The sequence below is a fragment of the Phyllostomus discolor genome, chromosome 8 (assembly GCF_004126475.2).
Source record: "Phyllostomus discolor isolate MPI-MPIP mPhyDis1 chromosome 8, mPhyDis1.pri.v3, whole genome shotgun sequence".
Classification (NCBI taxonomy): domain Eukaryota; kingdom Metazoa; phylum Chordata; class Mammalia; order Chiroptera; family Phyllostomidae; genus Phyllostomus; species Phyllostomus discolor.
This window is the reverse complement of record NC_040910.2, coordinates 59,571,963-59,588,498: the sequence shown is the minus strand read 5'-3', so window position 1 is coordinate 59,588,498 and position 16,536 is coordinate 59,571,963. Positions and strand designations below refer to the sequence as shown.

At 49.4% G+C, this 16,536-nt stretch overlaps 1 protein-coding gene across 1 annotated transcript; it reads left to right on the top strand.

Annotated features, from left to right (window-relative positions):
* Positions 1–5,229: 5,229 nt before the first annotated feature.
* CHIT1 (chitinase 1) lies at positions 5,230–15,435 on the top strand. Its single transcript, XM_028534682.1, is given in 15 exon segments — positions 5,230–5,254; positions 6,171–6,197; positions 8,117–8,318; positions 8,847–8,903; positions 10,025–10,190; positions 10,426–10,524; positions 10,526–10,554; positions 11,088–11,211; positions 12,734–12,919; positions 13,196–13,205; positions 13,208–13,308; positions 14,519–14,642; positions 15,191–15,205; positions 15,208–15,356; positions 15,358–15,435. Coding segments are annotated over 15 exon segments (1,392 nt in total).
* Positions 15,436–16,536: the final 1,101 nt, after the last annotated feature.

The following is a 16,536-nucleotide window of genomic DNA, read 5'->3' as shown; positions in this document are numbered from 1 at the left end:
CAGGCTTCTTCTGCGCTGCCTTCTTCTTCTGGGGCTGCAGGAAACGTTGGTCAGCTCATAGCTGCTTCCAGAGCTCTAACAGGTAAGTGTTCAGTTTCTTATCAATCTTAGTTCAATCTACTCCAGCCCTAAAATATCTGATCACATCTATGTTCTGGTCACCTGCATAGGGGTGCTGTTTGACTGAGAAACAAAGGATCTTTGAGTTACTGCCCAAACTGGTTTTGTGGTGGTGGTGAGGCTCCACCTCCCCGAGACCGGCCACCATCATGGTGACATCATTAATACACCAGTTGACATATGGGGCTAGGATCACCATGAGGGATTCCACATCCCTGCTGTAAAACATTCATCATCAGGGCCCTGGGCCACTGAACATAGCCTGACACACGCCCAACTCCCATAGGATCTCCACTAAGTCAGCAGAGGATTGCCATTTGCTCACAGTGTCTGGCACACCTGCATTTGCCCAGACTATATGAACAATTGCCATGACCCACTCCAACAATGAGTGTGAGCCTTGCCCCTGCCGTGCTGCCTGCTATTCTGCAGTCAGTGGTGCAGAGAGGGGTGAGTTGTTATGGAAGCTAAATTTTCCATCTCATTATCAGTGCATATGATGTTACCCACCCCTAAATCATGTAGGCATAACAGCCACACTGCTAAGAGCTCCCTGGGTTGTTGGTAAAACTTATTCATGAGGTCAACTAGCTCAGCTTGCATGTAAGGACAGTAGGTGGCATTTTCAATCATCTGGGCGGGACCAGCCAGATTTCCCCTGGATGCCAAGCGTTGCTGGGACTTCATTTTTTGTAACACCATGGGCGGGCCTTTTGGATACTTGGTTCCTTATCGTTGTTGTCCTCTGCTTCCCACTCATCTACTATAGCTGGGGAGGGGGATTGTAGCTGCTCCAGGGCTCAGAGATCTTTCTCCAGGGTGCTGTTTCTGGCTTCCAGGGCTTCTCCTCCCCCTTGGAGTTCACATAATTTTGGCATTGTGAAGCACAGTCTCTGTCTCAGCTTGCAAAGCTGAAAGAAACACCCAGCCCATGGCCCCCCTTTCAGTTGCTTGGGTCCTGGGCTTTTCTAGGGCCTCCCTAACCACCTATAGGGCCTTCTGTATTGTGTCAGGAGTGCCGCTAACATTGGGCCACTCCTGGGGTGGGGCCCATGATGCCAGGACACTTGCCACTGGGAACCACATCCTGGTGACCAGCCACCTGTCCAGGCCCCCCTCTGGAAGTCCCCAAGGCTCCTCCATATTTGTACCATACTGAAATGAGTCCTGTCAAGCACTCTGATTGTCTTGCAGCCTATCAAGGCCAGGAAGGTTCACTCAGGACTCAGGCAGACAGAAGAAAATGTGTGGAGCTGTTGGGATGCCAGACATGCCTTTATTCCAGGGTAGAGTGATCCTTGCTCCCCGCCAGCTGTGTGTGGTGCAGTGAGAAGCCCCCAAATCCCTTATCTACTAAATGTACACAAAGCCAGTAGGGTGCCAAAATATTGTATAACATGGTGTGATTCTGCCCATGTGGGCCCATTGGAGGGTATGGAAGTTATAGGAATACAGTTTATTGGACCCTGTCTCAAGGCTATAGGAACACTACTTATCTTAGCTGCCCAGACATCAGGGTGAGGGAGCTGGACTGTGTCTATTTACCCTACAAGTGCAATTTCAGGGAACTGCAGAAGAGAGTGGAGATAAATGCCTGCATGCTGTCTGCCTTATATAACAGACAAACCATGCTTTTTTTCTTTTAATAATATATTGAGGAACTATTTATTTTATTTTGAGGAGGTATAGCATTCCAGGCTCCAAAAGGCAACACATAAGCCTGTCTTGTTGGGAATAAGGAAATGAAGAACTAAATTTCCTCTAATAGACAAGAACCACATTGTAGCTAAAAGGAAATGATAAGGGAGACACAGGGCAGTTAAGCAAACATCCCGTGTCTCGCAGATGCTCTCCCCTGGATAGGCTAGATAAGCAGTGCTTTGTAGTTTTTAATGAGAAAATAGAAAACTAGCTAGCTAGAGCCAGGAGATTACTAGGTTAATGAACAAACAGCCTGCCTTCCCGCCTTATGCAAGAATGCTTGGTTTGAAATTCCTGCATGCGGTCTTTATAAGCGAATTGCTAACTGCCACGTCTGCTTCTGTATAACGCTTGCTTGCCCACCCCTATATAAGAACGTAGTTGTAAGCGCTCGGGGCGTCTCTCGTTTGCAGCTCCTTGTGGGCACTGTGTCTCTGGACACTTTGAGAGTTCGCCCCTGCGCAGGTTAAACTTGGGCAATAAAGTAACATCTTTGATACCCTGAAAGTCTCCGATATTGGTTCTCGCATGTGCTGGATGCTACAATCTTAGATTTGTGCCATATAAAAAAATGGTGCAATGAATACAATGAACATTACTGTACATCAATAATTATATGTATAAATAAATGAAGGAGGGAAGAAGAGAGGAAGAAAGGGCTTTCTATGGAAAATCAGCATCTGAAGAAGGCAGGTTGAGGAGAGTCTTAGCCCGGTGGATGGGCTGTGGTACCAGTCTCTACCCACACTAGGGAGACCCAACACCCCCCTTCTTAGACCTGGTCTGAAGCATGCCAACTGCCTCCCACTTAAACGTGTTATTGTTGAGAGAAGTAGCTACCACTGCGATATGGTCCACCAGGATTAGGAGACAACCTGACATTTGGACAGGCAAATCCACAACCTGCATGGCCAGAGAGGACTCAATGTATCCTTTGTCTGAGGAGGGTAGTGAGGATTCTCAGATGTGGGTTTGAGCATGGCTGAAGGCCATATCAGCCAAGAGCCCCATCTCCACCCTTCCTAGGATTCAGGCCCTTCTGAAGGAGCACAGATTTCAAAGATTTTATTATTATTATTTTATTATTATTTATATTATTAAGATTTTATTATTATTAAATTTAATCCTAAGTATTTTACAGCTTTTGACATTTATTTGCCCTATTTCTATCTCAAATTGGTTATTGCTAATATAGAGAAGAGCTATTAATTTTTGTATATCTACTTAAATCCAGCCATCTTACCAAACTGTTATTATTTGTGATTTATTTTTTCTACAATCTAGAAAACCTACCTAAGCATTTCTAGATATACAAACATATCTAGAGCTATTAGCAATTGAACTCCTCATGTGTTTTTTTCCTTTTCTTAGTATAATAGCCATTTTTAAAAAAACAATGTTAAGCAATAGTGGTGAAAGACTTCCACGTAGGTTTATTCATTATTTTAAGGGACATTTCATTAGCATTTCAAGTTGATAATGTGTACTATTGGCTTTTAGGAAAGAGGGCATATATTCGCATTTGCAGTGGTACTTGTCTGAAGACCAGGCCTTCACTAGTGGGGTGCTCCGTGGTACCCCTTAGGAGCCTGTGAGGTGTTAATCTTAGAATCAAAGGGACAAAATTCAGAGTATCTCACCTTTACCATATTTTCACCAGATCTTGTTTCACTTATTAGGTTTCTATTAAATTTCCTTGAAAAAAATGGCCTGAGACAAAATTTTAAATAGTAATAATAATAATAATTAAGGAAGGTGAAAAATAGCTTAAATTACCCAATGTCATGATGCTCTTTGTAGGGCTGCTGGGCACACTGGGGCCCCTGGGTGACTGGGGGCCACTCAGAACCCTGGTACCACCATTCAGGGCCCTCTTGGTGACATGGAGCTGAGTCAGGAAATCCCAAGGCTGCCAGGCCAGTCCATACAAGGAGGCAGCCTGTGTCTCTGGAGAAGCCACCCACAGCCTTTTTGTCTTTGCTCTCAGAGTCAAGGGCCAGGTAGAGCCAGGAATGATAGCAGCCAACACGGATCCTTCCTGACAGTTCTGTTAGGGTTTCTTTTTCTAGGTAAAGAAATGAACTCAGAGAAATGAGGCAACTTGCCTGAGGTTACACATATAGTAAATCCAGAGTTGGGGTTCAAGTCCAGGAAACTTGAGTCTAGAACCTGCTGTCACAGGACATTTTCACTCAGTCATCCAGGCCATTCACATTAAAGCTAAGGACCAAGGATTGGATCCCCTAGAGGCTGCGGAGTTTTACTTGGGGCACTAGAGTCCACACAGGCATCAGACATTGTCTGCAGACAGAATAAGTAATACATGCCCAGTTATTTCCTGTGTGGGTTGAATGGTGTCCCCTCCAGAGAATAAGTATCTTTACCCAGAACATTAAAATATGATTTATTTGGAATAAGGGTCTTTGCAGATGTAAGTAAGGTGAGAATCTCAAAATGAAATTATCCTGGATCAGGGTGAGCCTTGGATCGAATGGTGAGTCTCTTTATAAGTGGCAGAAAAGGAACAGACACACAGGAACTCAGGGGAAAGGCCATGTGACAAAAGAGACAGAGATCTGAATTCTGCTGCCACAGCCCAGGAGCACCAGCAGCTGAGGACACGTGAAGCATCTTCCCTGGAGAATACCCTGCCAACACCTTGACTTCAGACTCCAGAACTGGGGGAGGAAAAAAAAATCCCTTGTTTTAAACATCCCATTTTGTGGTAGCTTGGTACAGCAGTCCCAGGACACCAACACAGGTCCCTATAATTCCTCACAGAAACACAGGCATTCACAACTATTACTAAGCTAATAGCTATTATTTATCATGATATGTTTTTCTCAGTCAATGGAGATAAAAATGTACTCTCATTTTCATAGTAATAAAAATATTACTATCATGAAAAGTATATACCATGAAATATATGTTATGCTTGCAAACCCATGGTCTTACAGAGAAGGCACTTGAGTTCCAGCAAGGGTCATGGAAAAGCAATGAGGTGGGTCTGGGACCAGCTCCCCTGATGGGTGAGTCCCTTCTCTTCTCCCAAATCCCATGACATTTGCAGCCTCGCATGGTCCTCATCAGCTCACACAAAGGAGATAAGAATCATGTTTGTCCAGCAGGAGGTTTGGAAACACTTCCTGCTTCCCTTGCTCTGCCTCCCCATTTGGCAACACTGAGTATTCAGTTTATAACTTGTGATTGTTTAGGAGTCAAAAATTGCTCAAGGCCTGATGTCAGGTTTGCCCAATTCCTGCAGTACCACACCACATCTTAGCTCATGTCTTTCCTCTGCCCCTCCCTTTTCAGGGACAGGCTGGTGAGAACCTCCAGCTGGTGAGAAAAGGAGGGCAGGGTCTGCAGAGCTGGTCACCAGGCTGAGTGCGTCCCAAAGGCAACACCATGGAGTCATCCCTGGCCTGGACAGGTGAGTGGGCACTGTCAGGAACCAGGGAAGTAGATGTGTGAAGCAGAGCCTTTGGAACAACCAGGGAGTAAGATTCATTTCTCTCTGTGCCTCTTGGCTTGCAGTCCCTTAATCTGCATTCTTGTGGGGTCCCCCTTGGGATCCATCCCTCAGCCCATGACTATTTGTGGTACAAGAAAAGGTTTTTCTCAACAGGCTGAAAATGACTTGTCTTCCTTCTGTCCTGGAAGCTAGAGTCAGTGAGCATTCCTTCATTGAGTAGTTTTGTGTCCTATGTTCCTAAGTCTTCATTCAAGAGGTTGCTGCTGCTAACCTTCCTGCCGGAAGGCATCCCAGGCCATGACCCTGAGTGTTCTTGCAAATTTCCGTGCACGTTTTATTAGGTTAAGGACACTAGAAAGGTGAAACAAGTCTTCTGTAGCGAGTCCTGCTGAGAGTCAGGTCTCTATGGACTCACCCCTCAGCTGCCCTCCATGGGGAATAGGGGAAAAGAAGCAGCTCTGAGCAGAGGCACCAGGCCTTATCTGGAGATGCAGTCTCCCATCCAGCCCTTCTGAAACAGCTCTTTCCAGTCCCAGACAGGTTTTCTTCTTATTCCCAAAGAGATACTTCTCTGAATGTCTCACAAGCCAGTGGTTTTCCTAGAATATTCCTAGACCCCTGTCCCCTACTGATGCTCTCAGGGGGCAGCCAGCTTAGGAAAACTGCCATCGGCCATGGGACAAACCCAAGGCCCTGCCATCGGGCTGGGGGATACATGGTCACAGTGCCCACCTGGGTTCCTCTGAACAGAGGAAGCTGCATTTGCAGGAAACCACTGCTCTGCCAACCTCCACCTCCTGTGCTTCCAAGACCACTGGGGCCAGGAAAGTGGGGACCTTGCCTTAACCTCTTCTTCTCTCTGGTGTTGCTGTAGGTCTGATGGCTCTGCTGATCCCATGGGGTAAGTGGCACCTTTCTGGAGGTTCTGCATTTGCTCAACCCCTTCCCTGGGATCTGCTGCAAGCCCCCCTCCCTCCTAGCTTTCATTGGGGTTCTTTCAAAGCTCATTGCCCTTGCAACTGTCCTTGACCCCTTAATGATCCTGCTATTCCTTCCTCTGGGAAGGATTTTGCCTCCTTGCCCAGCAGTCAAACTCCATATCCATGGGGCCAGGTCAACTCCAGCCTCTTTCAGGTATTTCCCAGGGTCAGAGCACTGATACACATTTACAGAATGTATCTGTGTTTCCAAGTGTTAGTGTAAGTGTCCTTTCCCAGCATACTCTGACCTATGGGGGTCAGAAGCCTGTCTTGTCCAACTCCATTTTCCAGCCTTGCAGGTCAGCAAGGAGAATGCAGTCACTCCAGTGTCTACTGAACTGATTGCATGTGGGGCTAGGGAGAGGCTGGGGGTTCCCCTTACACTGGGCAGAGCAGAGTTCTTGGGGGCATCTATAGCAACTTGGATCTGGGTTCTCTGCCCACCACCTTCCACTCCCTGTACCTCATGGCCCAAAGGTGCCTGCCCCTCAGACCATCCTTGTGAGTCTGGGCTCTGGGACTGGGCATCATTTCTTATCTGGGTCTCAGAGGAGGGATTGGCCAGGGGCCATAGAAATAACACATATGGGAAGATAGAGGCTGGGGATTTCCTCAGAAGCTCTAGCGCAAGCTACTTTTGGGTGTAAGGTCAAATAGATGTCTCCCAGCCCTGCTCTGAGTGATTACATATATTAACTTTTCACTTACAAAACTGCTGTGAGGAGCCATGGTTTTTCCTGCATACAGGAGGGAGCTGAGTTACCCTGAGCAACCAGAGTAAGTTGGTGAGCTGGGATTTCAACCCATCATTGATGTTTCAGAGTCCTTGCTCCTAACCACCAAGCTTACTGCCTCTGGGGGAGATGAACACATGGGTGAGATTTGATACAGTTATGACAGGAGGTGCTGTCTTACCCCTTCCTAGGTGGTCCCAGGGATGTGCTGTCTAGGTTAATTTCCTCTCTCCCTCATTTGCTTTGGAAAGCTTGCCAATCTTCCTCCTATAGCTCTGTAAACTACACACCTGGTCCCTGGCAGTGAGGTCCACAGTTGGGTGACCTCTCATTCTGACTCCTGCTACAGCCTTTTGTGTTCCCAGGGGAGGCTCAGCCAGCCTCTTGTGCTCTGGGTTCCCATAGAGCCTCACTCTCCTGCTCTCTCAGGGGCCACATGGGGGCAGGAGGGGATACAGAGTGACCCTGGCAGGGCAAAGGGAGGTCCCAGGGTGTAGACACTGGTTACAAATGTCCTACAGTACAAACTCACCATTCTACCAAATTCCTTGCATCACATGGTGACTTCCAAAATGACACCATGGTAGAATTGAGGCTGGGAGAGTCATTTTTCAATGATGACCCCTAAGCCAAAGCCAGAAAAGAGATCAGCATGCAGAGCTGAGAATGAAGACCAGCACACTTGCTTTCTGGTGCTCTGGCCAGCCAGCATGGTATTGACCTTGGTGGGGTCACCCCTGCAAGACCAGTCCCTGGAACAGAGGCCCATGCCAGAACATCCTCCCACACACTCTGGGGGATGACAGAAACAAGCTGCCTTTTTCTACCTAGAATAAGCTCTTCCTTTGAGCCTTATCAGTGATTAATAAACAAATTCTCTGTGAAAGGCAACAGGTAAACCCAAAACTCTTTAAAGCATTTAAAAAGCTTCCTCTCTGCTACTCTGTGAATCTGCATTTTAATTAATGTTCTGAAATGTTCCAAGTTGTGTTTTGAAAGTTCTGTCTCCCTGCCTGTCGGGCGTTCCCTGGCACTGTGGCATTGTGGTTCTAGTTCCCAGCAAGCTCTCTGGATTAGCATTTGTTTTCCTGTCCCCACCTGGCCAGGCTCTGTAGAGAAACTGGTCTGTTACTTCACCAACTGGGCCCAGTACAGACTAGGAGCTGCTCACTTCATGCCCAAGGATGTGGACCCCCATCTGTGCACCCACTGTCTCTATGCCTTTGCAGGCATGAACAGCCACCAGCTCAGCTCCATCAAGTGGGATGATCAGCACCTCTACCAGGAGTTCAATGGCCTGAAGCAGATGTGAGCTGCTGGTGGAGGGGGTATTGGGGTGGGAAATGCTGGTACTTCCTCTCAGAGCCAAACCTTTCCCAGCATGCAGTCTGGCTGCAGACCTGCTGTGCAGCTTTGGCCAAGTCACACCATGTCTCTGGGCCAAGCTTATATGGGAGAGGGGAGGGTGGGTAGGTACTCTGTAGGGCCCTCCAGTTTAGGTCTAAGTGGGATCTGGGCTGTGAAATGGTTTCCATCTGCTGGGAATGAATGCCCTTCCTCCTAAAATCTATTTGTCTTTGTCCAAATCTCTTGTTTCCTGAATTCTTAGTGTATCTGTCTACTCAGCCAGCTAGCAGGTCCTTGAAAACAGGATGTGTCTTTTCTTTCTCAGCCTAGAACATTCTCAGCAAAGGCTCTGTTCACAGGGGCTCACATGCACCCACCCCACCCCACCAACCCTGCCAGGGCTCCCACCTGCTCTGTGCTGCCCCGGTCAGTAAGGTGAGCCCTGGGAACAGCCTGGATCAGCTCTGCCCCTTCCCTTATCTTGTCCAGGGGTCCCAAGCTGAAGATGCTGCTGGCCATTGGGGGCTGGAACTTCAGCACTCAAAAGTGAGTGGATCATGAGTACCTGTGAGGCCGCTCTGGTCAGAGAATCAGGCCTGGCTGAGGTGTGGCCAGGGTGGGGGGCATGGGGGGGACTGCATTCTGGGGACTGACTCTCCTTCTGGGCTCTGGGTGTCTTATTGGGAAGGCAGCAAAATGGTCTTGTTCCAAGGGCTTTTATAGCCAGTCTTGCTCACAGTGCAAAGATTCTGACCCTTTTGGGGGCCTCAGTATCTTCCTCCATGAAATGGGTCAAAGGAGTGTCCCAGGTGACATATAGTGTCTACATTTTCTGAGCTCAGAAACAGAGATGTTGTCTGAGAATTTTTGTTCCATTTATGAGTGTCAAAGGCAGTCTGTGACATTGAGCTTGAATGCCAAAATATTGGCATGTCTAGGACATTTTTGATAATTTATGGAGATAATGGAATGGGCTGTTTAGAACTAGACTTTTTCTAGAGTACATGGGTCCCAGACTTCTGAACCAGTCCTTCTAAAACGTTTTTGGCTTAAACAATCTGATGAAATTCATGAATCATCTTCCCAAACGTTGCTCATGCACAACCAGGGTTCTTAGCCTGGGGCATCCAAGCACATGGCCCCCATTTAAGAACAGTAGTTTTTAATTGCTTTAAATTAAGAAAGTACCAAAAATAAAATTATATTAGTCTGTAAAAAAACCCAGGGACTTGTTACAGGGATATTGAGGAAGGAGGGTGTAGGGGTGTCCCTGGGGCAACATGAGCTCCCAGGGAGCACTGCATGAGTGACAGTGACAGAGCTGCTGGGAGTCAGAGGATGTGCCTGGCCACCCCACTAGGGAATTGCAGTAGCCAGGACCTGATGGCTCGGCTCCTCACCTCTTTATCTGAGAACATGATTGCACTGTTTGTAAGCCTCCACGAGGGATGGTTTGGCACTCCCTGCAAGTCCACGTGCCCCAGATGATATCAATGTTTGGGGTCAGGACACACTCCCAGATTGTTCTATTCCCTTCACCAGGCCCACCTTTCATCATCAAATGCCCTAGCAGCCCTGAAGCTTTCTGCTAGTCCAGTGCCAATATTCTGAGTAGTTTCTTGTCTCTGAGGAGCGGGTGGCCAGTCCTGCCTGCCATCATCCTACAGGTTGACAGACGTGGTGGCCACAGTCCACAGCCGTCAGACCTTGGTCACCTCAGCCATCACGTTTCTGTGCAAATATGACTTTGATGGCCTTGACCTTGACTGGGAGTATCTGGGAAGCTGGGGGAGCCCTCCCTCAGACAGGCAGCACTTTGCTGACATGGTGCAGGTCTGGCTGGGTGGGGTAGGGTTTCCCAAGCCTCCAGATCTGTGCCCCACAAGACATGGGGTTGTTGCTCTTCCCCTAGAGGCATTGCTCTTCCCCTAGAGGCAGCAGCTTTGTGTCTTTGCATAGCACAGACCAGCCTGGGTCAGTCTTCAGGCTCCTGAGGCTAAACCTTGCTTGGTGCTTCCAAAGGCCAGCTTGGTCCTGCTTCTGCATTCACTCTGAGCTTCCTCTGCAGAATCTGGCCAAGGCCTTCCAGCAGGAAGCCCAGATCTCAGGGAAGGAACCTCTCCTCTTGAGTGCAGCTGTCCCGGCAGGGCGACAGTACATAGATGCTGGCTGGATATGAGGTGGACAAAATTGCTCAGTGAGTCTCAGGCAGGCAGTGTGTCCCCTGTGTTCACTGGGGTGGCAGGGGCCAAAGGCAGGCTGGGCTCCCTAAGACTTGAGCAGGGTCCCCTCCAGGGAAGGGTTCTGGAAGCCCTGCCACCACCAGCACATCCAGGAAGCATCACTCACCTGCTCCACCCCTCCAGACTCCATCTTTCCTCTTTGTCCTTTTCCTTGGGAACTCAGTCTTAAAATGAAATGCCCCAGAGGGGACAGAGTTAAACCCCTTTGTCTCACAAGGAACTGGTCCTCAGGGTGCTGAGGAGACAACTAGGTGGGCAGATTCTATAGATGTGAACTGCCAACCTCACTGTTTGGATGTGAATGGCCTCAGGAGCAGGGGGGGCTGACTGGGGAGCACTGCCTACATCACCTTTCAGAGCAGATGTGAGGCTGTACCCCAGTCTTTCACCATGATGGCCTCTCCTAGGGTCACACTGCATGGGGGGAAAGAAAGGAGGGGGCCCTACCCTGCTCACCAGCCTTTCACACTTTCCATGTCCCTTGCAGGAGCCTGCATTCCATCAGTCTTATGACCTATGGCCTCCATGGCTCTTGGGAGAGGACCACAGGACATCCCAGCACCCTCTACAAAAGGCAGGGAGAGAGCAGGGCTGCAACTGAGCTCCATGTGGTAAGTGGCCGGAGGAAGGAAGCGGGGGCCCACTTCCACAGCCATCAGGTGGCCTTTTTTGAGCCCCAGGGAACCTCGTGGAAGAAAGGCAGGACAGTCCAGTGGGGCATGGAGAAGCTGGGGTGCTTTGTTTCTCAGTGGGCTTGTGTGCTTATTGGGTTGGTTTTCCTGTTTCATGCCGCAGCTGAGAGGAGGAGACCAGTACTCTGCGCAGCATCCTGGTTGATACCAGACCCAGCAAACTGATGGAAGGACCTCGGACAAGCCAATGGTAAGTTAGGAGGTTCTCTGAGCTCTTAGTTTCTAGCCAAAATGCCTCCTGCTTCCACACACACACACACACACACACACACACACACACACACACAATTTCAGGACTGTGGGGGAGCTTTGGCTCCCAGTCACTGATAGACTTTCTGGAAAGTGCTTTCAGAAGTAAGGGTGCCTCCCAGGGTAGAAGCCCCCACCCACAGCCAGCTCTGCCTCAGAAAAGGGTAGGGTCAGTGTTAGACTGGGCTGGGTTGGGGTTCTCACCCACCTCTCCCTCACTGAGCAGGGCAGATGTTTCTCACAAGCCCTGTCTAGATTTAAAAGTCAAGAACAACAAAAACCCACCTTACAATGCCTTCCACTCGGTGGAGTCCACACCTCTGTGATCAATGGTGAACATCTGGGGCTTCTGGGGCCCTTTCACAGCATCACTGGGCACTTGAGTCACAGTTCACAGGTCAAATGGATCTCGGCCCCTACTTATGGGGAAGAGGGTGGGTCCCAGGGAAGCCTGTCCCAGAGTGGGGCACTCCAACACCCTTTCTCTGCTGGGAGGTGAGGGGCTGGAGCCCTGTGGGCAGTGCTCCAGGCCCTGTACTATGGAAGCATGCCAGTCAGGAGGCTTCTGTCCTCTGCAAAGAGCTCTTCTATGCTCCATGCTACGTACCGGCGGTGTGTCTGGCCAGAGAGGCAACTTTTCCAGATGTGCACAAGTGACACAGAACTTAGCAGAGGAAGTGACCTCTCCCCTCAGAAAGCTCCAGTCTGATAAAAGATGAATCATGTAGACCAGCAAAAAGAAATAAATATAAATAGAGTGAAAACTGCGCTTGATCATAGCTGCTCCTTTTTGTATTATGGCAGACCTAACACATCCTTTAATCCTCACAATGCCCTTGGAAATATTGTTATCATTTCCACTTTATAGATAGGAAGCCCCAGGCTCAGCAATATTAGTAAGTTGCTGGGTGAGGTGGGGAACTCCGGCTATGTGGCTCACAGAGGTGTCCCAAGCATCTGAGTCAGTGCCTGGTGTGTGGTGGGTTGTTAGTAACTGTTTGCTCAGGGAACACCTGCCAGACTCAGGCTGCCGGCCGCAGCACCAGGCAGTGAGTCTCACTGAGACAAGATCTACAAATGGGGCAGGGCTGGAACTCTAGGCAAGGGCATGATGCTCCTCCGGAGCTCCCAGGATTGGTGACTGAGGGCTGAAAGCAAAGAAAATCAACCCTGACCCCTTCTCTACCACCAGGACTATGCCATGCAGCAGTGGCTGCAGAAGGGGACCCCAGCCAACAAACAGATACTTGGCATGCCCACCTACTGATGACCCTTCACCCTGGCATCCACATCAGACACTGGAGTGGGGGCCCTAGCCACAGGGCCTGGAGCCCCTGGCACCTTCACCAGAGCGGCAGGGTTGCTGGCTTACTATGAGGTAGGACACCTACAGCCATGTGAACCCTGAATTTCTGAGTGACGATGCCAGGCACAGCAATCCTGGCTAGGTGCATCCCATGCCATGTCTGTCACCTCAGGTTTATCTTTAAGTCCATGTGCCTCATTGACTGCAGGGTTTTAGGTCACTTGGTCTGGAACTTTTTAGGTCACTTGGTCTTGGTCCTAGGTTCCCCAGGCTCCCTCATACAGGAATTTTCCAATCTCTGGTCTGTGGTGCCCCCTCCTTCCCCAGCTCTGCCCCTTGTTCCCACAGGTGTGCTCCTGGTAGGGGCTGCTGAGTGCAGAATCCAGGACCAGAAGGTGCCCTATGCCTTCCACAGGGACCAGTGAGTGGGTTTTGATGATGTGGAGAGATTCAAAACCAAGGTGAGGCCCTGCTGGGAGGGGCCTTCTGGGCGGCCGAGGCCTCTCATAGCAACAAACAACAGCGCTCAGAACCTTTTCAAGGTAGAGTCTTTTAAAAATATGGCAGCATTTCACAGGTCACTATGGGACAGCATTTTGTACCTTTAGCATCTATTAAGAAAAGACACAATGACAAAAAATACTGTTTGACACTGAGTAGCACTCTTGGAAGAAACAGCTACAGGGAGGAAGATCGCTTTACTTCATCCACTGACAACGGTGGATTTGCTGCATATTCAAATGTTAGGCCTTCGATTTGTTTATATAACCTCAGCTGCTGCTCAGTTTTGATGGCGCAGAACTCTAGCGTGTTATCAGTTCCATGTGCCTCTCCAGTTGAGATGTCAGCTTCAGCATCTGGAGGGGCATGCCCACCTGCATCTCCTGTCTGTTATCCTGCAGGGCAGACAGGGGCAGGTCCTTGCAGAGGTGTAGAAGGGCTTCTCTGGGGGAACTGAGGAAGGAGTGTGATCCTGGCTGGAGACCTGGTCCCTGAGAGTCTGAACCCTGCAGGAGAGGGAAGGGGAGGATGTAGGCCCGCACACCTGGAAACCTGCAGCGGGACTGGTGTAGAAGGGGAGACAGCTGGACAGGGAGATTGGGGCCAGTAATGGTGCGAGCCCAGCCCATCCTCCACCTCTGCCTTACTCCAGGGGTGGCCATGGTGCCCCAGCAGTGTTGGGGGACAGGGAAGCCCTCTCTGAGGGAACACAGCCTTACCCTCAGGAAGCCTCAGGGACCTGTTGGAGCACAAAGGGCCTTTGGTGAGAGCAAGATCATGAAGGTACGAACTGAATCAGACCACTGGGGAAACTTAGTCTTCCCTCTGGTAACTGAACTCATAGAGACAAGCAGACAGTATGTACAAACACAGCACCACAGCACAGAAAGGCCAAGATGTCAACACTTCCAACCTAAGGGAGTCCTCATACCCATCTGCTCCTCACCCCACTCCAGGCTGTTGTTTGGTTAGGACAGGGACATTCCAGAATCACTCATGTCCAGCAGGGATGAGGACTCAGCTATCTAGGCTCTTAGTCCAGGGCTTGACCACATGTGGACTGGGGGTACTGAAGAAAAAGGGAACCCATCCAGATGAGAAAGCTGGGCTCTGGAGCTGGCCAGACCAGGCTCCCTGGGCTCTTCCACCTCCATCTCATTCCTCACCTAGGCTGGCTATCTGAAGCAGAAGGGACTGGGCAGGGCCATGGTCTGGGCACTGGACGTGGACGACTTCACTGGCTCCTTCTGTGGCCAGGGTGGGTACCCCCTCAAGACACTGCAGATGGAGCTAAGCAAGTAAGGGGCTGGGGACCAGAATTCAAGGGATAGAGTGTGAAACCCCTTCCTGAATTGCAGGTCCTGGCTCCTTCTGATGAAATAGCCTTACCACAAGGCTATGATTTCCCAAATTGCATGTAGCCACCAAAGCAGAGGAAACTGTTGAAATGATTCTTTCCATGCTCTTCTTCGTCTTTCTGCCTATAGCAAATGCCTGGCCGGGGAGCTGGTAGTCAGGGCTTCTCCCAAGGGGCCCTCAGCCTAGGATCAGTAACTTGATTCTCTTCTCAAGAAGCAAGCCCACACTCATTCTGGAGTGTGGGACCTCCTCAATCCCTCACTAGCAGATGGTAGTGATGGCAGAAGGCCACTGACTGCCTGTTACACCCACAGCCTCAGCACTTTCTATTGAGCTGTGCTGTGGTCATAGGTGTGGCTTTTGGGCTGTTCTTTGCTTGTGGGTGTGGGCCTGCTGCCTGCCTACAGTTGCTTACTGTGTGTGTGGCTTACGGGTTTGGGATCTCTTTAGGGAGCTTTAGCTGAACCTTAACTGTTTTCCCAGGTCTTCCACATATGCCTTAGGACCCCCACAGCCTGAGGTTCCCACATAAAACCAGCCCTCTGAAGCTGAGCATGGCCCTAGCCTTGGACAAGACACTTTCTGCCAGGGAAAAGCTGATGGACTCTACCCCAACCCTCTGGACCAGTCCAGCTACTACAGCTGTGCAGGGGGGGTGGCTGTTCCAACAAAGCTGCCCAAAGAATTTGGTGTTCAGCTCTTCCTGCAAATGATGCACCTGGAGTTGAGTCTCCAAGGTCCTTCAGCCCCAGCCCCCAGGCCGGTGCCAGGGCTCCCTCCATAGACTGCCTCTTCAGCTCTTCCTAGGGGTGATATCTAGCTCTTCAGCCTCTCTGTGGTCTTTTGATACCCAAGCTTTCTGCTGTCAGACCTGGGTTCCTTTTGCTCTGGTCGTCCTCAGAGATTTCTTTCAGATGCAGAATAAATCTTTGGTATGCACCCCACTGCTCCTGGGTGTGGTGGCTTACAGAGGCTCTCTAAGCACATTGTTAGTTCAGAACTTGCCCTGGAAAGGGTGGGGAGCCAAGAGAGGAGCGTTGCCTAAGGCATGCATAGGTAAGAGTTGGGTGAAAAGGTGTCAAGGAACATGGCAGGCCTCCACATTGCAGTGAGTAGCTTCCAGGGCACAGATGAGCACATCTGGGGCATGGCCCTGGGTCTAACACTTTCAATCATGTCTTTCTCATAGTTCAAGGGTGCCCCACTCCCTCATCAGGGAAGGACATCTGGTTTAATCTAAAACTACTGTAATCCCCAGAGTTACCTTCCCTCCTTCCCTCTTCTTACCAGTACAACACCAGAACACATACCTGTGGAGGATGTGCAAACTGACTTCACACAAAAGCTGGACTTACTAATATTTGTAGACACTTTCAGTGAATGGGTTGAAGCCTTTCCTACCAGAACAGAAAAAGTTTACTGAAGTAGCCAAGTACTCACTAAAAAAAACATTACCTGGGTTTAGACTACCAAAAACTTATGAAGTGATAATAGACCCTCTTTTGTAGCCAGAATTGCACAACAGATGACTCAAAATTTAAACATATCATACAAACCTCAATCCCCAGGTAAACTGAAAATAGCCGATCAAACCCTGGAAAGGACTCTAGCCAAACTATGCCAAAAAACTTCAAAGTCCTGGTAGTCTATGTTATCCATAAATCTCATGAAAATAAGAGCTACACTTAAAGTGAAGTTTCAATTGAGGCCCTTTGAACTCAACTATAGCAGGCCTTTTCTCAAAGCTGACCTGCTAAAAGATGAAAAACTCCTTCAGCTGTTATCTTGAACAAATACAAAAATCATCCCAGAAATATGGAAACAAACTT